Source organism: Urocampus carinirostris, chromosome 14 (genome assembly GCF_059441175.1).
Source record: "Urocampus carinirostris isolate Australia breed hairy pipefish chromosome 14, RoL_Ucar_1.0, whole genome shotgun sequence".
NCBI classification, from domain to species: domain Eukaryota; kingdom Metazoa; phylum Chordata; class Actinopteri; order Syngnathiformes; family Syngnathidae; genus Urocampus; species Urocampus carinirostris.
In genome coordinates this window covers 13,544,708-13,568,132 of record NC_142362.1, presented here as the reverse complement: position 1 = coordinate 13,568,132, position 23,425 = coordinate 13,544,708, and the positions used below count along the sequence as shown (strand labels likewise).

At 39.5% G+C, this 23,425-nt stretch overlaps 1 protein-coding gene across 1 annotated transcript in view; it reads left to right on the top strand.

The window, feature by feature from the left end:
• Nucleotides 1–22,967, top strand: part of osbpl6 (oxysterol binding protein-like 6) — a 52,417-nt gene extending 29,450 nt beyond the window's left edge. The window contains exons 14-23 of the mRNA XM_088353417.1: nt 999–1,086; nt 4,111–4,364; nt 6,127–6,264; nt 8,774–8,837; nt 8,931–9,009; nt 12,859–13,003; nt 13,079–13,223; nt 14,623–14,749; nt 14,833–14,955; nt 18,104–22,967. Coding sequence (XP_088209543.1) covers nt 999–1,086; nt 4,111–4,364; nt 6,127–6,264; nt 8,774–8,837; nt 8,931–9,009; nt 12,859–13,003; nt 13,079–13,223; nt 14,623–14,749; nt 14,833–14,955; nt 18,104–18,215 — 1,275 coding nt within the window. The 3' untranslated portion in view covers nt 18,216–22,967. The remainder of the gene's footprint in view (nt 1–998; nt 1,087–4,110; nt 4,365–6,126; nt 6,265–8,773; nt 8,838–8,930; nt 9,010–12,858; nt 13,004–13,078; nt 13,224–14,622; nt 14,750–14,832; nt 14,956–18,103) is intronic.
• Nucleotides 22,968–23,425: the final 458 nt, after the last annotated feature.

Here is a 23,425-nt window from a genome sequence, read left to right as displayed (position 1 = left end):
TTATGGCCGTGACGCTTAGCGTATGCGTGCATTTCTTTGTGTTTTAAAATTTTGTAAAATGATGCAATTACTAATTCTAATTGAATATTTTGTTTTCAAATTTTGTGAAACATGCATTTCAGGTGAATTGGCCGGTCCAAATTGTCCCTAGGTGTGAATGAGCGAGTGAGTTGTCTGTCCCCGTGTGCCCTGCGATTGCTGGCAACCAGTTCAGGGTGTCCCCTGCCCACTGCCCAATGATTGCTGGGATGGGCTCCAGCACCTCCGCGACCCTACTGTGGATAAGCGGTGCAGCTGACGAGATGAGATGAGATGAATGTAATTTCTAATTTTAATGTAATATTTTTCATTATTTTTAATTTTTTTATTGATATTATTATTATTTATTTATTTATTTAACTATTACAGGCCGCAAAGCTCGGAAGCCGCAAACGCCGAAGCGCGAAGTAGCGAGGTCCCACTGTAATGCTATTGGTTGCGAAAACTATAACATCAGCCCCCAGGTTAAGTTAAGTGAGAACAGTTAAAGTACCAGATTTATAGAAAACTCAATTGTAGTCTGGCATTAAAAAAAGGGATCTTGTTAATTTCTACAGACGCCTCGTCCCTCACTTGGATTCAATTTAGTCTTTCATTTGGTTTTGTTTAATTACAACAAAGCTTTCAGCTCGGTTTGGCCACATGAAACCATCGTTTCTTCTTGCTAACTGGCTGTAGCCTCCAAGGGGCTATTAAAGAGAGTTGCTCTCCAGGCGTGCATTGAGTCATGTGAAGGATCACTCCCAGAAGATATTCATCACTTCGGAGCATGAGGCCCATTCAGATACAAAGCACCGGGAGACTGCCATACGGGTTAAAACTGATGTGCTTGAAAAATGTGCTGCGGTGTATCTCCCTGTAGTTGCAGCAGGGCTGATGCTTTCCAGCTTCATCTAGGGGAAAAACTGCAACTTGCATCCATTTTGGGTCCCACAATCCGTGTTTCCGTTTTCTTTTAGGGTTCAGACGATGAGTCATACGTCAGTGACGTGAGCGATAACATCTCCGAGGACAACGCCAGCGTGACCGATAACGTCTCCAGACAAAGTAGGTCCACCTCGGGAAAAGTTGTGAAAAGTCCCCGGCTTGGATTGAGCGTTTTTCAGTTTGAGGAATAGAATCCAATGACGTCGAAGGGGATCCGACTCGCTGGAACGCTTCCTGGTCGCATTTATCATTGTGGATGAAATGGGTGACTTTATTAGGCTGCTGCGTGCTGAGATTTTTATTCAGCTTTATGAGCCGCCTGTGTGGGGAGGTGTGGAATCTCCCTCCTTCATCTCTGTCGCATCGCACATTGCTTTACTTATGCAATCTCTCATCGATGGGATATCCTCAGTCTGAATGAGGGAACGCTTTCTAGCTTTATTTTCAAGGTCAAGTGGAGGGAAATAGACTTTGATGTAAGCTAACTTAGCGTGCAATTTTGATAAGTGGATAGAAAATGAATAGAGGAAATGTGTCGTGTCGTCGTTATGACATCGAGCTAAACCATCAAAGAAAGACCGTGACTACAGTGAACGTGTAATTGAAGCTTTTCCTTCTCTGGACGGTGAAAATTGCAAAAGTACAATACGAAGACCAGCAATAAGTTCACGAAAATAAAGTGCATTAACTTTAAATCTGTCTGAACGATTACAAGATATACCGTAAATTCCGGACTAGAGAGAGAGACAGTACAGTGTCTTTGTGAGAGGCACCTGGCTTTGGCAACGTCAAGTGGACATATTTCAACCTGCAGCTCGTTTTTCTCTCGCGCTTCTCTGAGTGTTGCCTCGCGGGACGGATTCAATCCCTTAGCGGGCCTGATCTGGCCCGCGGGCCGCCAGTTTGACACCCGTGCCATAAAGTGACATCTAGTGGTCAAATATTACACACTGTCCCTTTAATGCAAACCACATCTGTGTTCTAATCATGCAAAACATTTAAATGATGAGTTGACAAACTATGTTATTCATTAATTCAAAAAAAGAATGTGCTGTCCTCAATTTACCCCTGAACCAATTCACCATGCTATACAGACTCAACCCTATTGTTTAGCGGTGGAGAGAGCACTTGGTTTGAATTTTTTGAAATACCATAAATTCAGGACTATAGAGCGCACCTGATTATAAGCCGCACCCACCACATTTTAAGAGGAAAACCGATTTTGTACATACACAAGCCGCACCTGTATATAAGCCGCATGCTCCCACATTTAAAAATGTAACACAAACACAAACCTGACTTCAAGTCCCGCGATTGAAACTAAATGTCCTTCATTAAAGTCCACAGTCCAAAAATCACAGCCGGCAAAATGAACGGAAAATGATACCGGTACTTAAGGTTTGATGCAGACCTGCAGAGTCCGGGTCCCGTTGAAAGTAATTGAAGGAAAAAAGTGTATATTTCCAAAGGTAAGGGTGGGAAAAATATATCAGATGAACACATTTACTCACGCAACCCCTTTTTCTTTAACCAACTTTTCACCCCCTCTTCTTTCCTTGTCTATCCCTCACCTTTAGCGGTCCCCACTTAAACTCGGCACCCCGCGTTTGTTCCGCCCTCCTTTTTCATTCACCCGTGCAAAACCATCAGAATAAGTGTCTAGAATAAATACAAATAAATACATTACAAAAATATACAGTTGCAAATATATATTATACATGGGTTACACATATTTACAAAGAAAGACGGTACACCGAGAGAGTTTTCGAAGCTTTAATAATATTAATATAACTTTCATCCCAAACGGAGCCTGTGACAGGGCAGTTAATGGTAGCAACACTCGAGCACCGCTGGCGGCCGTTAGAAAAATTACATAAATTGGCCGCATCACCGAATAAGCCGCAGGGTTGAAAGTTAGGGAAAAAAGTAGTGGCTAATAGTCCGGAATTTACGGTAATTGTTTATACATCATATAAACTCTTAGAAACGTGTGATATTGCCTTGTTAATCCTTCAACATGGATGAGGACGGATTGGACATGCGACAGTCCTGTGTTAGTTCCCATTTCCTGAAAATCACTTGATATGGGCGGTTATAGAACGGATTATGACTACTGTATTATAGATCTCAAAGCTCCTAGACTGTATAGCAAGGATGGTATTTGGAGTGGTGGGTCTCAATGGGTTAAAAATTTGCCCAAGGAGCTGATCCAGAGGACCTGTCCATTTTTTTCTCATTTATGAATAAATATACATGGGGTCATGTACATGTTATATTTTTTTGTTTGTTTTTAAATAGATTCGTTTTATCAAATTTGTTTTGAAACGCTCACAATTCAAGCAACACAATATTTAAGGTCCCTGTTTTATTCACTACATTTGATATTTAGTTTTTTAGTATTACTTAAGTTTTATTTTTTGTCGTATTCCTTAGTAAATATGCAGTAGTATTTTTGTAGTATTTTTATAGTAATATTTCCAACGTAGTACTTTTGTAGTATTTTTGGTGCATTTCTGTTGTATTCTTCCTGCAGTAGCATTTCTGTTGTAATATTTTATAGTAGTATTTTTGTTATACAATAATACTGTAGTGGTATGGTTGTAGTAGTTCTGTAGTATTATTAAAGTATTTCCATATGAGTATTGTTTTATTATTTTTGTAGTATTTCAATAGTAGTTTTTTTAAATATTACTGCAGTTGTATTTTGTAGTATCCCTGTTGTAATATTTCTGCAGCAGTACTTTTGTATTACTGTAGTAGTACTTTTGTACTATTACTGTTTTTTTTCCTTTCATAATGAATGACAAATAATATACCGGTATTAGTCTCCTGTTTTTAAGCACTAAATGTGACATTTAGTTTTATTATAATTTTGTAGTATTTTTGCAGTATTTTTATAGTAGTATTTTGGTTGCAGACTCACAAAGGGACAATGGGGACAAAATTGGGACACCCCATAAAAGGATATTAGTATTCGTACTTAATTTACTATTATTTATATTTTGATCACTTTCGATTGGTGGGCCGGGTAAAAAAGCTGAATGGGCCTCATGTGGCCCATGACAGTAGTTTGCTAACCGCTGCTCTATAGCTAGTAAATGCGGCATCCATAAAACACACAAATTGACTATTTTCTCATTTCAGTGGCCAACGGAGACTTCGCCGGCTGCGCTTTCCGCAACGGGCGGCGCATCTGCCTGCCGGCGCCCTGTCCCGATACAGGCAACATCAACCTGTGGAACATCTTGCGCAACAACATCGGCAAGGACCTGTCCAAAGTCTCCATGCCCGTGGAGCTCAACGAGCCTCTCAACACGCTGCAGCGCATGTGTGAAGAGCTGGAGTATAGTGAGCTTCTGGACAAGGCCTCCGAGACGGAAAATCCCTTCGAACGTATGGTAAACTTCTCAAATGGAGTCGGCAAACACACACCGAAAGACTATGGGAGGGTGGTTCGAACAGAATGTAGATATCATCGATACTAAGCAAGTACTTGGATCGGATTGATACTATGGTCCTTGGATCAGTACTCCACCCCTCCACCTATTTCCTCAAAGCATTTTTTTACAGTTACCTTCTCTATTTCTTTTTTTTTTTGCACATTTATCACTCACAGAGGTTTCAGATCATCAAACCAGTTTTAATACCATACATAGACAACCCAAGGAATCTGACTATGTGAAAGTAATCGCCCCCTGGACCTAATAGCGAGCTGGGCAACTCCTGGCAGCGATAACAGAATCAAACAGTTACGATAATTGGTCAGTCTTTCACAGCACTGTGAAATAATTTTGGCCCACTCTTCTTTGCAAAATTGTTTCAAATCTGCCATATTGGAAGATTTTCTAGCATGAACTGCCTGTTTTTTGTGCCCTAATGTACATTTTAGTCAACTTTTTAAAAAAAGCATTTTGTATTTATTTCCTTGGGTTGTCTCTGTGATATAAAAATTGGTTTGAAAATCTGAAACCTTCTGTGAGTGATAAATATGCAAAAACACAGAAATCCGGAAGGAGCCGAGTACTTTTTCACCGCACTGTACACAGCTAAAAACTAAGGGTGGGCAGTTAGATCCAACATTTGCTATCATCAATACTAAGCGAATACTTGAATCGGATCTTTACTATTGTCCTGAGATCGACACTTGGCCCCTCCACCAATTTCCTCAAAGCACCACTTTTCAATGTAGATAGCGCAGTACCTCTTTCTCACCCAGCCGCCACTCTCTAGATTTATGCCTGAGTGTGTGACTGACAGGGGCACTTTCAGCAACTCTCCCTACCTGGCCTGCTGCTCCATACTGCCTGCCAAACAGAAGAGAGGACGAAATCTATGCGACCATCACTACCAGAAGCTGAAAATAACAGAGACAAATAGGAAGCGCACTATAGTGTGGACTTTTTTTTAATCCAAATACAGAAGAAGACCTTCATTTGTGTGTTAATGTGGTCTGCTACCTAGGCAGCACCACAAATTGACATAAAACACCTGAAAAAGCTCACCAAGCAGAGAGCAATGAACCGCAACCAAATTGATAAACATGTTACTGTTCCTGAACAAAAACCTGTAAATCCGTTGTCACTATGCAACAGAGCGACAATTGATACTTGCAATACCGCTGACATTTTCAAAATATTGTGCAGTGGAAGATACTTTGGTTCTCTAGTTGACATTGTTAGACAGCATTGCTATTTTTGTTGCATTGCTGCTTTTTTGGTTTGACACTACAGTTATTGGCTTTTTTTCCTGAAACAGTAGTAATAGAAGGATTTCTATTTATCCTTCTATATTTTTATTTATACGTTTAGAGTTTGCAATGTAGTAATTTATGAATACAAAAAAAAAACATTTTTAGTGGCAAAAACTTTATGCTGTGTTTATTGGAAATATAAGGGTTCAGTTTTTCCATGATCATATTTCTAAGAATAAAGTTTGGATTGGTATCAATCGATACTACCCTGTACATACTTGGACCAGATCGATACCAAATGGCCCTGTATCGGCCTGCCCAACTAAAAACCCCATCTGGTTTTGAACCAATTGGGCAACGGCGCACTTCTGTTCCACCCTGCCAGGCAAAAATATGCTTACATGCATCACATTTTATTAATTACGAATGGTGATGCCTTCAGGTTGATGGTACCGTTTGGTTCTTTCCAGGTTTTGGTTGCTGCCTTCGCAGTCTCAGGCTACTCTTCCACCTACTACCGAGCAGGAAGTAAGCCATTCAACCCGCTCCTTGGAGAGACGTACGAATGTATAAGAGAAGACAAGGGCTTCTGTTTTTTCTCTGAACAGGTACAGTGGAGCTCACTCAAAGTTTTTAATTGCAGGTGCTCGAAAATCTTTGAATTCTAATGTTTGTTTTCAAGGATTAGAAAGTGCTTGAAATTGCGGTGAAGTGGTTGTAAATACTTGAAATTGGCGCTATGTTTTTCAACAAGTCTGCTTAAAAATGACACCGACACGGCTTTCTGGTGACTTGGCTTTGCCATTGAATTTCTTCTTCGTGATTAACGGCATCTGGCATCAGTTTGTAGGACATTTTCCTATGACGCATCATTGCCCCATACGGGGCAATAGGACAGGGCACTATGAAATGTGTATTAGTGCAAGGATTGCATATCAATTATGGACATTTTTTAAAGGCCATGCAAAAAATAAGGTACCGTTTCCCAGTGGTGAATTGTATTGGGAAGAAATTCCTGCAACTGAAAATTTAAGCAACAATTTACTCACTTATTGATTTTCACCTACATACTGTACATTGGGGAAAGATTTGTCTCAAAAATATTTACAATCGTAGTGTTCAGATCTACAAGTATATTTGCGATCTGAAATCATATATGTTGATAAATTCGTATGCAAGATTAAAAATGGCATATGTAAATCGCAGATATATTTGATTCACTCTGGATTTCTTCTTTTAAAGGTACTAGAGAAATTGGAAAATCAGCTTTGAAAGTCCTTAGAAAGTGCTTGAATTCGGCCATTAATAAAGGTGCACGAATAGTGTGATTTGTATTACATTCGAATTATTAAATTGGAAACTGTCATGTGAAAGAAAAAGGAAATTTGTCATTTTCTTTTAGTTTTTCTCCTTTTTGGAACATTTACAACATAAATGGGGTTATGCTGTCCAAAACAACCCTTGAAAATTGGTTTATTTTATTTTAAACAACCCCCAAAATGAGGTTACTCTATTAAAATTCCCTTTAAAGTTAGGTGGCAAACATTACATAAAGGCAAATAAACAATGAAAAAAACATACTTTTTTTCCATATCACAGGGTTGAAGTAATTTTCAATTTCCTCCCAAATGAATTAGAAATTGAATAAGGCAGATATAGTATATTCGAACACAATATAGAAAAATTATACTTACTGCAACTTAAAGCCCTTGTGTGTAATATTTGACCACTAGGTGGCACTGTTTTCTAATGTGAACAAAAACCAGTGCCACAGCAAGAAACATGGCAGACAAATATGGCGGCGACATAAATCGGGATTCCACTTATGTAAAGGAAATACAAATTTCTCGACCTATGATTTTTTTTTTTTTATGAAAATAACATTGGTATTATAGTTCATGTACTTTTGCCTACCATTCAAATCAATGTTTTTCTTGTTTTTTAAAATTCCCTGAATGACATTTTTGTACCACTAGGAGGCGCTTTTTATTACACAAGGTCCCTTTAAATGATTCGCTCCCCAGCCTCTGCAGTACTCTGTACAGTATAGTAAACACATAATTTCAAACGTCACAAAGAAGAAGCGGCAAAAAATGAACCATGAAATTTGTTTCGTTACAGTTTAATGCAAGTGTGTCAAAGTTAAGGCCCCCGGGTCACATCTGGCCCACGAGTACGTTTTCTATGGGCACCCACAATATGGTTGGGAAACTACTCCTGCAGTGTGTACATGTCAGTTGCATAGAAGTTCCATTATACGGTAAAGGGATTTGCAAAAGAAATTAATATTCGTTTTAAGAAAATATATTTTTTAATTTGTCCAAATGAACCAGGTCTGTGATATTGGGGGTAGGGTAAGGTACCCTTTTGCCTCCTTGCTTAGAACCTGGCATTAGGGGTTGGATTTGGTCACCTAATGACTGCCAACGACAGGTGTTGCGATACATCGGTTGGTTTGGGCGAGGGGGCTGAAAATCCCCTCTGAAAAAGTCAAGAATGCGAGTTTTCTTCACTCTTACCACCTCCCACTAGAGGGATATGGCTCCGGTATATACAATACAGACATAAGTTTATCCGATTAACTTGGAATATATGTAGTAGGTTGAATTAGGTTCACAAGACTGTTCACAAGACATTGTAGCAAAAATGTTTATTTGGCCAGCCTCCGTCCATTTGATTTGCATCATCCAAACTTTATTTGGCTTTTTTGGGCCGTTGATTTTCAATATATTATATATATAGTCTTTATTTATACCAGGTCACACACATTTGACATCAAATACTGAAATATTTATTGCAAAATACAATTATCTGCAAGTCTTGGTCGGATAAAATAAATGGGCTTTGTGATGACAAACAAAATTGATTACAATTCCGTCGACCTTGTCAGAAGGGCAGCAGTAAATTGGTAAGTAATCTCAATGCTTCTTCAATATGAATGTGACCTGGCTCTTAATATGCTTTCCTCTTTGCTTCCCTCAAATTGCGTGTGCCTGTTTTTTGGTATATGCCAAATTAGGGTCTCATTTGTGTCTCATTTTTGTGCCTGTTTTTTATCACACGACAAATTTGGCTCCAAATTGTCCTCTCAGTCTGTCATTGTGTTCCTCCCTCCAGGTGAGCCACCATCCTCCCATCTCTGCCTGTCACTGCGAGTCTAAGAACTTCACCTTCTGGCAAGGTATGCTTCTCTGAATCATAGAATTTCCTCCATTAAAATGGGACGGTACTAAGTATTTTGATTGCTAACTTTGCTGTTTTATTCTTCTTATAGATGTGAGATGGAAAAACAAATTCTGGGGTAAATCAATGGAGATCTTGCCAGTTGGGACAGTGAGCCTCATGATTCCCAGGTGACCTAATCATTCCGTGTAGCAGCATCATAAGATTTTTTGGTAAAACAAGCAGGGGAGGAGTGCAATGTGTTTACCCGCACATTGAGTGGTATGATAACAGTAAGATCATTAAAAAACACTGTTCACCTAAATAGAGGTTCCAGCACAGGGGAGGGCTAACTCTTTCGACTTCCATTGTGTTCTAAAAGGAAGGACCAAATAATGATTGATCCAATTTTAAAGGTGGTGTATGCATCTTTAAAAATATTATACTTGCTGATGGGAATGTGGGGGGGAGGAAACCCACACACGGGAGGCTAGTACCGTAAATTCCGGACTATAGAGCGCACCTGATTTTAAGCTGCACCCACCACATTTTAGGAGGAAAACCGATTTTGTACTTACACAAGCCGCACCTGTGTATAAGCCGCATGCGCCCACATTAAAACATGTATCACAATCACAAAATTGGCCCAAAACCGGCTTTGAGTCCCGCGATTGCAACTAAATATAAAGTACACAGACCAAAAACCACAACCGGCAAAATGAACAGATAATGATACTGGTACTTAAAGTTTGATGCAGACCTGCAGAGTTCGGGTACCCGGTGAAACTAATCCAAGGAAAAAAAGTCTATATTTCCAAAGGTAAGGGTGGGAAAAATATATATCCACTATTGTCCGCCGCGACAACAGGTCTCACTCACCTTTACCCCACTTCCCATCAGCCCGCGTTTGTTCCGCCCCTCTTTTTTAATTCGCAAAACATATTAGAATAAGTGTCTCAAATAAATACATTACAAAAATATACAGGTGCAAATACATATTATACATCTGTTACACATATTTACAAAGAAAGACGGTACACCGAGAGAGTTTTCAAAGCTTTAATTATAATATTATAACTTTCATCCCAAACCGTGCCTGTGAAGGGTAGCAAAACACACTCGCAACATAGTAAACTGGTCTGTTAAAAAAAACATACTGTACCAGTAGAAACCACGGTAAACCGTCCTCATCTTCCTCCTTATAACTGACGTCATCAAAGTCGTCTTCCCCAGTATGGGAAAGAGACTTTGTCATATAGACGTCGTCCTGCGCTCCCTTATTCAAAACCACGCTAGCAACACGCTCGCAAAGTGAAGTTTAAGTGCAGTAGCTCTGTTTCCTTCTTTATCGGACTGCTCGTTTGCTTTTAGCTTGAAAGCTACGTCATGTGCCTTTCTTTTTGCAATTTTCATGATGAGGATATGTCTACGCTAATTTAATTTGTGCACAAGCTAAGAAGTTGCAGTCTTCCTCGGCGCATATATTCCACCGGTCTAAACCTTACCTTTTGTACTCGAGCGCCGCTGGCGGCTGTTAGAAAAATTACATAAATCGGCCGCATCACTGAATAAGCCGCAGGGTTGAAGGTTTTATAGTCCGGAATTTACGGTAGTTGGATTCGATCCCATGACCTCAGAACTGTGCCGCGGACGTGCTAACCACTCATCCGCCATACCGCCCTATGTTTACCCTAGAGTGCCAAAAGTATCTCCTCTTATACTACATTGTATTGAATTCTATAATATCTATAAGCATCATTGAACACAAACTCTTAGTGGACGTGAATTCATTACCAGCTTCAAACACTGTAAATATCTAACGCACTGTTGTGGGAGTAATAAAACCCTCGTGGCACAACTATTTTTACTTCTGTTTATAATTAATGCATGAACGCTGAAAGTGTAGAGCTGTTGAAATGAAAACACAATACAGCGTCCATTTTTACCTCTCATTGCCCTATTGTGAGGAAAAATCTTTCTTTCAATGATCCTTTAATTGTCTTAAAATTAGTGAGGTATTATTTGGAATTAGAGGGTAATGGTTGTCGGGCCTTTTTTCTTAGGTAAGCCAATGTCAGTTTTACAATCAGGTTGAGAAATATTATATGAACATAAATTCTATGCAATTTTAAGGAAAAATATCCTGTTGGTATCAATAGACGAGAGCGGCAGTAGCTTGTAAAGGGCTCGTTTTGGGATCAAGAGGTCGCAGGTTCGATTCCTGGCTCGTCCAAGTTATATGTCAAAGTGTCCTTGGGCAAGACACTGAATCCCTAATGCCCCTAATGAGCAGGCAGTTGCCTTGCATGGCTAACGCTGCTATCGGTTAGTTAGTGTGCGTAAAAGGAAGAGTGTGAAAAACATTGTAAAGCGCTTTGGGAGGTCTTCATTGACTTGAAAAGCGCTATATAAATGCAGAACATTTACATTTACATTTAAAATGGTCATGCTTTTTTGGTTTGTTGGGCAGAATTAATGACCCTTAGTTGGCATTAAAATGTCTTAAATCCAATTTTCGAAAATCTTAAAAATATGATTAGTACGATTTATATTTGTTTGGACTTAAAACGATTTAGTAAGATTTATCAAATGTTTTTTTTTAAACGTCACTGATTTACTTTTGTGGCAACATGGTGTGACCACAATAACTGAACTATCAAAACGGCGATGTGGTTTCGGTCAGGCCTTTCAGATCAGATGCATGTCTTAGGTCTACCCACAATGCACGAAGCAACTTCTGACAGAGACGTTTGGTTATTTACTTTGCATGGCTGACTCTGCTGTCGGTGTGTGAGTGTGTGTGTGTGAATGGGTAAAGTGTGAAGTACATTATAAAGCACTCAAGCAGGTCTTCACTTTGGATCATGGGAAAGTGTACATTTAATTAGAATTGACTGACAAACATTTTCCTGCCATGGCTAAAAGCTGTGTCAGGATATGTGTATGAGGCACAATGTATCGTTTGGAAGAAATAATTGTGTTTTTTTTTTTTTTTTCAATTGTGGGTTTTTTTCTGGATTTTTCTTTTTAGTTTATCTCTCTTACAGTGGACATGCACCTACGATGAAAATTTCAGATCCCTCCATGATTTCTAATTTCTACTAATTTATTTACTGTATATCAAACGGGAACACCTATCCTAATGATATCAGAACCTTGTATCAGTATTAATGATGAATCAAGAGTTGAGTATCGGAAGCGGTCTGAACAAAAGTTATTTATTTCATCCGAAATGTATAATTTTAATGATAAATCAAAGAGAAATTGGGAATTTCGTTTGATCAACGAAAGTTGCAAAACAAAAAAAAGTTGTAAATTCCTCATTTTATTTTTAGACACTAACAATTCTTTTTTTTTGGTATCCTCAAACTTCACGGTTCACAGATCCCTTAACCACTAAGGTGGTAGGGGCACCACTTATTGTGGTGTGTCTTGGGCAAGTACAGCCTGGCGGTGCCCATCCCTCTCCAAGCCCCACTTCTCTACTATCCACCATCATTTCCAGTCTATAAGCCCCAGTTTTTGACACACAATTTCAACCCTGCGGCTTTTGAAGAGATGCGGATATTGGATGCATTTTTTCTAACGGCCACAGTTGAAAGTCTACTATTGTCTCTATTAATGTGTTAACACATCCCAACTGAGTTCAAAGAATGCTTTGTTTCCACTCTGCCTATTTTATTTTAATCTTCCTTTTAGCGAAGCTGTTCGGGATGGAACACATTAGGTAGGAAAAACACGGGGTGGGGGGAGTGTTGGAGAGAGACGTCATTCTCATCTTGTAGGGATTTTATTGTTTATATTCGTTCGTGTAGCATGAAAATGGTGAAAGTAAGAAAAGGACTGCCGTCAACTCCAATAAGAAATCCGATAAGAAATCTACATACTTGCACCTGCATCATAAACGGGCTGATGCTGCATTAATGACACAAGCCTGCAAAATAATTCTGTGCAGCTCATTCAATGTAAAAACTAAATCAATGCCTATCTAGGCCCAACTGTTTAACAATTGAAATGATGCATTCCCTGCATCTGCTTAGGTTTGGCGACCACTACGAATGGAACAAAGTCACCACATGCGTCCACAACATCCTCAGCGGCCGGCGGTGGATCGAGCACTACGGCGAGATCACCATCCGGAACATGAAAAGCAGCGCTTGCCTATGCAAGCTCACATTCGTCAAGGTTGCTAGAGGTTTTTTTTTTTAAGACACAGAGACGAGCGCATATAGCACGACTGATGGCGGACCGTCTGTGTAGGGCAACCTCTGGAGTTCCAATGTGAACGAGATCCAAGGCTTCGTGATGGATCAAGAAGGGAAAGTCATCCACAGGCTTTTTGGGAAATGGCACGAGGGGCTTTACTGTGGCATCCCGCCCTCTGCGAAATGTATCTGGAGGCCAGGTAAGTGAGGAGGTTGTTGACATTGGTCACTACAATAGAACCCCGTTATACAGCATTAATCTGTTCGGAGGTGGAGATTGCAAGGTGAAATTGTTGTTCTGGTAGGGGAAAGAAACCTATGGTTATTATCTAAGGTGTTTCCAACCCAGGTACCAAAAGTAAAAACAAAATTGTATCACGGTTCAGGGATCCCTACACAGCCTGGGTTGTCGGTACACCACTTCCTGTGGTGTCCCTTGGGCTAGTACAGCCTGGTGGCGCTCTTTTCATCTGTTTCATGTGGGATATACATATATATATGTATATATCAGGGTCTGATATACGTCAGGCGTGCAACTTACAAAATGTCTCTGCCCGGTGGCCGACAATTTTTTTCAAGAAAAAAACAAAACAAAAAGCCAACAACAAAAAAGAAAAAAGAAAGAGTTTGCTTCATTCTGATTTCAAAATCTTCGGTTTGAAAATTTCGGTTCGTTTGGCGATTTGCATAGTCGGCAGCCAATCAGAAGCCTGCATAGAATAACTTAGTGCTTCCGGACTTTCTCGAGCGTTATAGAGTCGTGCATTTGCATATCATTTTGCAAAGTAGACGCACAGAGAACACAAGGAAAATGGAGAAGTGGTTAGGAATCAAGCCAAAACCTCAGCCCCAGAAGAAATATTTAAAAGAAGCCAACAAAATTTATGACGCTACAAACAAAAACGTACATTAAAAGCATCGTGGAAAGAGGAGTTCACGTGGCTTGTAGCAGACGATGCAACGCAAACATTGCTTCAATGAAGATGAGTCAATACAGGTACATACTGATGGCAGATGGAAAACAGATGTCATATACATGCAATGAATGTTATAAGTAGATTTATAATAAACTTAATTTTAAAGCGTTGTTCTGTTATATATTCTGATTATCAATCCTTAATACTTTGCAACAATGGGTTTTATTTGCGATTAGTCGTCTTATTGTGTTTCAAGTTGTGAAGAATGGGGCAGGCAACTTTATGGCTGGGCAGGCAACTTTTCAGAGTTGGTGTCCGGTTTGTCATGAGTTCCAGACACTGTGTATATATATATATATATATATATATATATATATATTGTAAAGGAGTTCAGTGTGTAGCATATCAGCATCCTGCTAACGCCGTGACGTAAACCAATAGCAGACCAGTATCTTATATTATGTCAACCAATAGCAGACAGGCTTGTTAGAGATGTAAGAGGCACATTACACGCAGTTATTAGCATAAAAATTAGTTTTGTACAATTTGGGGGAAAATGCGATTAAGAGGGGCTTAATAAACCATTATAAGGTAGGGATTTTGTAACACCTGGTTCTACTGTCTGAGCAAGCAGAGTGCCACACTCCACCCTTATTCTGCTAATGTATATTTTTCCCCTCAGGCTCCATGCCCACAGACTACGAGCAGTATTACGGCTTCACCAGGTTCGCCACCGAACTCAACGAACTCTGCCCCGAGCTAAAAGACGTCCTGCCTCGAACAGACGCACGCTTTCGACCCGATCAGAGGTCACTTGACCGCTGAAAAACACAAACTCCACACGGCCTAAAACCCATTCATCAAAATCTATGCGCTTTCTGCCTCACCCCAGGCATTTAGAAGAGGGAAACCTGGAGCTGGCCGCTGCTGAGAAGCAGCGGATCGAAGATCTGCAAAGGAGCAGGAGAAAGTGGAACGAAGAGAATCGCATCAAGCACGAGCCCCGCTTCTTTAAGTGAGAAAATCGCAGCGTTCGTTCAAGGCAAAAAAAAAATCGCGTGATGTTCAGACTCATTCAGAACGCGGCGTCTGCTTCAAGGATGCGTGATTTAATGGTAGGATTCCATTCATACATTCAACAGCGCTTGTTTTCAGCCAATTAGAACGTGAGGCACGCGACAGCCTATGGCTCCCGGTTTGGATCGGCCATCTTAGTATCACAAACGATGCACATGTGATCCACATGCTTCAACGGTATTTTGTATCAAAATAGGGAATTTGTAATGTAGATCTAAGGTATCCAGAATGATGGGTAGAGGTGAGGTGCGTCCCTTTTCCTCAGCTGAAAACTAGAGAAATGTTTGAGATGGATAAAAGCATGCAGGCGCCCTCACGATCAACTCAACTTGCACAGTGTTTTATTCTTATAAATGAAAGTTTACGCTGCTATTGGGTTGGTTAGTGAGAGAATATGGTACAGTGAGCTTCTGAACATCAACTTTGTAGTAGTAAGAGATTGGTGTACGCAGTGGATACCAGTATTTTACGTTTAATGTGTATAATTTGTTTCAAATTAATGGATACCCGCTCCAGGACCCCCGCGACCCTACTGAGGATAAGCGGTGCAGATAATGGATGGATACCTTTATTGTACATGTTTTGCTGTAATTCGATAAATATCCTTGTACCCAATGAGTTTACTGGCGTAAAGTTTGTAGGTTACTACGGCTGCTTTACCTGCTCTTTATCACTGCACCCTCATTAGCATATGACAAAAACAAATACAAGCAAAGGTATCGTTTCCTAATTAAAGGGATGAATAGGATATACAATTTGTAATTCCAGTATGTAAATATTATGAAACGAGTGGTGCAATTTCCATATGTTCCTCGCCAGAGACTCGGAACAAATGGAAATTGCACCACTGGTTTCATCAATTTCCGATCATTCATTGTATATCCTCTTAATACCATTATCCCTCACAAATCTGAATCGATTTCTATGTGTAGTTGCTACGGGGCTTCTGATTTCCTCATAGATAGCCAACATTTTGCATCCACCCTTACAAGGTTATTAGCGTCTTTGGACATCTTGATGCCATGAATATAACTCTGTATATAATAATTGAGACTCCTTTCTATGGACTTTTGAAATACATTTGCATAATCCAGGAGAGCTGAGACGGTTATGCTATCAGGAATATCGACGAAAAAGTTGCTTGCTGTTGTTGTTTTGGGCACCATATTTGCTCCGCTTGTGATACATGGAAACCGTAACTATGGTGGGCCTGGCTTAGCGCTCACTGTCGGATGTATGAATTGACTGTCCTTGTAGAAATTCCCGACTGATTGTAGCACAAAGTTCCGACAAAAAGCATAGCAGCGGTTTGAACAAAAACGCAGGTTATTTGCTGAGTGCGTCACGATATTGACTAGTGTAAGCCTTTCTCTGCCTCGCCCGAAATCATGTTAATTTTCATGAAATTGCCATTTTTCACCTCTTTTAGGCCACAGCACACAATGTAATTGTGAAAAAAATTCTAATATATAATTTGGCAAGCTTTTTTGTACAATATAGTTTCGTCTTCTGTTTTGTATATAGGAAAAAAAGAGAAAATTGCAATGTTTTAAGTCATTGTTATAATTTTGTTTGCGGCACACAAATACATAGATTAAAATGGCGTAACAGAGCTTTTGTGATCGGAATCCTTCAAAAAATGCTTGAATTTTAATGTTGTGTTTAATGACTGAAAAGTGCTTGAATTTTGTTAAAGTGCTTGTAAATTCTTGAAATTGTTGCCTTGTTTCTCAACAAGTCTGCTTATAAATGATGCAGACACTGCTCTCTGGTGGCTTGGCTTAGCCATTACATTTCTTCTTACCTCGTGATTATCAGCAGCTGGCATTAGTTTGGATGGCATCGTCTTGTGAAGCATCATCGCCCCGCCTAAACGAGGCACTATGAAATGTGCATTAGTGCAAGGATTACACATCAATGATAATTTATAATGGGCCATGTACCTGTCAGAATGGGCGTGACCTGTAAAAGGGGATGACAGTTTATGGGGCAATGCCACACAAACTAATGCCGGTTGCCGTTACAAATCGGGAAAGAGGAAATGCTATAGCGAAGCAAAGCCACCTGAGCGCAGTACCGGCGTGATTTTTAAGCAGTTGTTGAGAAACAATTTCAAGCATTTAAAAGCACTTCAGCAAAAATCCAAGCACTTTTCAAACCTTGAAAACACAACACAAAAATTTGAGTTTTTTCCCCGTTTTCAAGCACCTGTACGAACCCTGAAGCTTAAGTTTCGAATCAAAGATCACGAAATCCTGTAGGAACCAACATATCCTTGAATCCACGGGTCTCAAACTCGCGGCCGTGGTGCCAATGGCGGCCCCCATGATGATAGTTTGAGGCCCTAGCCTTAATATTAATGTTAAAGGGACAGTGTGTATTATTTTTCCACAAAATGTAGCTGTATTCTGTCGCGACAACAAAGCTGAGTGCTAAAATCACAACAGAAGACAAAATATGGAGACTCAAAGTGACGCACCTTTATTACTTCTGAAGAGAAATAAGAGAAAAATGAAGAAAAAAAAGACGAAAAGTAAAACTCGAGAAAAAGGAAAAAAATAAAGAATTAAAAGAACAACAGAGAAAATAGCATTTTGGTGGTCTTTTTTCTTTTTAATTCCCCGCTTTTCTTTATTTCCTATCTCCTTTCTCCATTTTCTTATTTTTTTGCTTTCTTTTCCCCCACTTTTAATGTTTTCCTTTTTTACCTTTCTCTTTTTTCTTCTCCCCTATTTTTTATCCATTTGAAAAAACAAACTCCTTTCATCCAGAAATGGCGGGTAAAAAAATGGAAGAAAAGGGGTGCTTTTTTTGCTCACTTTCTGTCTCCGTAGTTTGTAGTCTTCCTTGGACTCATTCTTGGTTACACTACACATTACAGCGACATCTAGTGGACAAATATAAAACACTATCCATTTAAGAACAGCAAAAGCTCTTAACAGCGCTTTTTACATGGAAAACCCTGTTTGGTCAAACCTCACCCTGATCCTGGCCTCACCAACCCCCAACTCAATTAAGTTTGAGATCCCTGCTTTACTCCATCCTTCTTTTATCTGCAGTACTCAAGCGCTGTGTTTCCCCTGCAGGAAAGTGGTGGACGCTAATCACAGGGAACGATGGGTCTCCAACAACTTGTACTGGGAGCTGCGCAAAAACCCCGGCTTCATCAACATGGAACCTACAGTGAGTCTGTGGTAGCACACGGCCCCTCGTCAAGTGAGAAGAATCCTTAAAACACGCACTGGGACCTGAACAAGCCCTGTTGGGGTTTCGGTCGAAAGGGGGTTACCTTCATCCTTGCTTGCGAAGGTACAAGTTTCGCCTGGAATTTTCCTGAGGCGGCCTTAAACTGGGACGCTCATAAATAGCTACATGCATGCTTAGAGAGCTTTCACTAGCGTCCGACCATATTGAATACATCGTTAATGTTGTAGAAAAAAAAAAAAAAGAGATATTTTTATAAAATATCTTGGCAGAGTTCATTTATATTTTTGCGTTTTAATACAGGTTGTGATGAGGGACGGCTCAAAAAAACTGAACATCTGAGCCCACAACATGTTAGATTAGACATTGTGGCCAGGTTCAGAACCCCCTTCCCCGATAAGAAGAGTACCTTATTTTTCGGAGTACAAGTCGCAGTTTTTTTTCATACTTTGGCCGGGGGTGCGACTTATACTCTGGTGCAACTTATATGTGAAATTATTAACACATTATTATATCGAGTTTATTTTTTTAATTATTGGTACATATCATTTCACATGTTATTTTCACATTAAACAACAAGAGGGCGCTCTAGGCCTGGAATGATCATGCCTAAAAAATGTCTCCCCCCCGCTTGAAATGCCCCCACTAGCATACGTCACTTGCGCAAATGTCACTGAAATGACTTTGGATCTCATTTTTGGGGGAAATATAATAGAACAGTAAAGCCCAGTATAAGATAAAAGTAAATGGTCTGCATTTCTATAGCACTTTTTAATGAAGACTTCCCAAAGCGCTTTACAATGTGCTTCACACTTACCCATTCATACACCGACTGCCATGCAAGGCAACTACCTGCTTATCGGGGGGCATTAGGGATTCAGTGTCTTTCCCAAAGTCACTTCGACATATAACAACACAGAGGCGCCGGGAATCGAACCTACGACCTCTTGATCCCAAGACGAGCGCTCAACCCCCTAAGCTACTGCCGCCCCTATTAATGCACAAAAAACAAAACACCATCTCACCAGATGATGGCAGTAGCGTTATGGGACCTTGCCCATGGCTTTTTGTGAGAATTTTAGCCCACCCTATTTCCAACATGGCTACTGTAAATAAAAAAGAAAAGTTCATTGTGAGGACTACCTCTTCCAGGACAAGTGGAACTTGGAGTTTGTTTGTTTTTTACCAAAATCCAAAACAACTATGTCTGCCTAATTTGCCAAGAGGCAGTTGCCGTTTTCAAAGAATATACTATAAAGAGGCACTGCCAGACAAAACATGCTGACTATGAAAAGCTACATGGGGACGAACGCTGTGAAAAGGTGAAGCAACTGGAAGCTGTCCTTACGGCACAGCTGTGCTTTTTTTACCTTGTGTGTCAAATGAAATTGCTACAAAGGCAAGCGACGAGCTCTGATCGCCAAGCATTGCTAACCTTTCATGAATGACTGTTCAAAGAATGCCAGGCTGAATAGTCGACCCTCACCCATTTTCAGCTTACCAAATTTGGCCCGCTTTCTGAAAAGTTTCAACACGCCTAGTTTTATAAAAATCACTTTGAAGCAAATTGAAACAATTTACTTTGGCGAAGTGACACCACCTTTTCTTACCAATCGGGACATGAATGTTCAGAAAATAAGGCGTCATATTGCCTAAGTAAATATTTTCAACTTACTCAAAAGTGATTTTTTTGTACAAAGTGCAAATGCTCTGTGTTTTACTGTTTTAATACATTCTCCAAAAATGAGATACAAAGTTGTGTTGGCAACATTTGCGCGAGTGACTTATGCTAAGGGGGCATTTCTTTTTTTAGTTTTTATTTGAAATTGCCTTTCAAGATGACATGTATGTTTTTGGTGTTGGATTTTATCAAATAAATTTCCCTCACAAATGCGACTTATACTCCAGGTGCCACTTATATATACATGTTTTTTCCTTTTTGATTGTGCAGTTTTTTGGCTGGTGCAATTTATAATCTAGTGCGATTTATAGTCAGGAAAATATGGTACTTGGTTAGTTTAATGTCTAGTCTCTCAGATTGTAAACTACTTGGCAAGAGAGATGCTAAAAAAGCAGGAGTGGGCAAACTGTAGCACTTAGCATCTTAGAGACACTACAAATATTATGTAGTTCAACCAAAAACGAGTGCTGCAACGCACAAGGAAGAATGCAAACTCCGGCAACTTAAAGTGGCATAACGTCCCTATTTTCTTTAAATTCATTTGCCCAGCCTTTCACAAGGTTTTTGGTCTTTAGGGGTTAGGGGTACCCATAGCAGCAAGATGGCAGACAATCATGTGGGCTCCCTCTAGGAGATCCTCATGTTATGTAAAATACAAATTGCTTGACTTACAAGTATTTTTAAAAAGGCATGTTTATATGATAGTTCATATGTTTTTATTTATTATTTAAATCAATATTGTTTTTCATTAGTACAGTTTTATTACTACATAGAGGCACTGAATGATACACACTGTCCCTTTAAGATAAAAACTAGTTGACAATGTATTTTTGAGCAGCTGAAAATATTTTTATTATTCAAATAAATGTTTTTAGTTTTATGATTGTAGCCTTTTTAACCACTAGAAAGTGATATCATACAATGTCCCTATAAGCACTGGAGCAGTCATGCGAGAATAATAATTTGTTCATATTTTTAGTGAGAAAAAGGTGTACTTAATAATGTATTTGTTTATGTTTATTGCTTTTTTTAAAATTATGTGAAATTTTTCAAAAATATCATTACCCAAAATTGGATGTGTTCCTTATGGGGGTCTTTTCCTGGTCAATTAATAATATATTATTTTTATTGTATATATGAATTACTATGTTTTCCCCCTACAACAAATGATAATAAGATATGTGTACATTTTTATTTATTTTTTAATATTTTGTTAAGTTATAATAAGGAATTCATAAATGATATGATTTATAACTAAGGTTAAAAGGCCTTGAGCACTATTTGATTATATATTTTGTTTTATTCTTAAAAAAATGTCTGTAATAGGTTTGCCCATTCCTGTTTAAAGATATCTATCCATGGAGCTAAGCAAAACACCAAAACATTTGATGCCTCTATCTAAGCATTTTTATTAGCACTCCTCCAAAAACATATCAAATCTTGCAGATTTTACATAAAGAGAAGATGTGGCTAAATCTGTAGCACCTTTACCTGAAATGATTTTTGTTGGTGCTGAAAAGAGCAAATGCTCTCCATCTCCTTTTTCTGTACAGTACATCATGTTCAGGCAGCTATGTAGTCAACTTTGAGACAGCAGAGCCACCTGCTGCACATTTAAGGAACATACTATTTTTGTTCATTAGGTTTTATTATCTGCCAAATTAGTACAGCTATAAATGCTCTATTAGTGGATATTTCTTTGGAAGTTACGGTAGATACAGAACAAAAAGACACTTTTGCTAATCATGTCAGCCCACAACTTGTAAATTGTTTCACTTGCTGTGCCTTACCGCATTTAAGAATTTCACTCACATCTGGTCATAAATTCTACAATTCACACTCATTTGCACAGCTTAGCGCCGTTGAAGCCTAAGGAAAACCGTGTTTTAGCCCAATGTAATACACAAGCAGTAAATAGGGGTGACACTCTCAGTATAGCACGGCACCAAAAAGGTAGGAAAAAGCTCACAGGGGCCGGACTAAAGGGGAAAAAAGAGAGAGGAGAGAGAGCGCAAAAGAGAGAGACCATCTGATCGAGAGACAGAGAGAGACAGAGCAACTGATCGAGAGGGAGAGAAAGAGTGAGATCAACTGATCGAGAGAGACAGAGAGACCAAGTGATCCAGAGAGAGACCAACTGATTGAGAGAGACCAAATGATCGAGACACCAAATGATCGAGACACCAAATGATCGAGAGAGAGAGAGATAAAGAGAGAGAGAGGAAGCTAAGAGAAAGGGAAGGAGAAAGAGCAAGAGAAAAAAACATAAAATTTGTGAAAAGGGGAGAGAGAGAGAGAAAAGAAAGGAGTGAGAAAGAGGAGAAATAGGAAAAAAGACTAAGAGAAAGCAACTAATAGAGGGAGAAGAGAAAGAGCAAAAAAGGAGAGAAAAGATAGAAAGACAAAGAGAGAAATGAATATGGAGAAAGATAAAAACAAAAGAGAAATACAGCTACAGTTGCTTTTGGATTGGTGCCTGGCTTAGGCAACATCAAGTGGACATATTTAACACTACAGCTTATTTTTCTCTTGCGCTTCTCACAGCATTGTCTCACGTGCCAGATTCAATCGGTTGGTGGGCCTGATCTGGCCCACAGGCTGAATCTTTGACACCCCCGCGACAAACACAACTCTTTGCTAAGCTACCATGCGGCAACTGTAAATACAGCACATTTGAACCAGTGAAAACTGGTCCATCTGTTTATCCTTTTTGTAACGTTCATCTGTCTGAGGTGGAACAGGAAAAAAAACGAAAAAGAAATAAAAAAGCGAAAACGTGCACAAGTGGCAAATAGAACAGATGGACAGACAGGATGCTCCTAAACAAAGGATTTAAAAAACAATTGAAAAGCAAACACCTCTCCATCTCCTTTAGCACCTGCATGTGTAGTCTGTCAGTGATTGTTACGGATGCCTTACAAAAAAGGGGGGTCGGCCCAATTCCGCTCGGTTTTTCGATGGTATCTTCGTACAAAAAGTGCAATTGAAACTCAAGTACATATCGTTCCATCAACACTGTACACTGCTGCTACATTGTGCTTGGACTAATAAAAGCGTTCATTTACCCAGTTGGATCTTTTTATTGTGCGTGAAAAAAAACCAATTACATATTGTTGACATGATGCAAGAGTGCTTGTTTCGTTTGTTATTTTTATATTTTAGCACCCAATACAGTAACTGGGGGCCACAACGTGGTGCCCACACACCCCCTAAGACAAGCATGTCCGGAATCCAGCCCAGTGGCCAGCTACGAAAAATTAGGCAAAAATTTTTTTTTTGCAAGATGATAGCAGTAGCCCTTTGGCAACCTTGCCCTTGGATTTACACGAGAATTTTATCTGAAAAAGGAAAGTTGACTGTGAGGGCCGCAGCTTCCGGGACAAGTGGAAATTTGAGTACTTTTTCACAGAAATCCAAAACAACTCTGTCAGTCTGGTTTGCCAAGAGACTGTGGCTGTTGTCAAATACGAATATATCTAGTGCCAGACAAATTAAACTACAAAAAGCTACCAGGAAATAAATG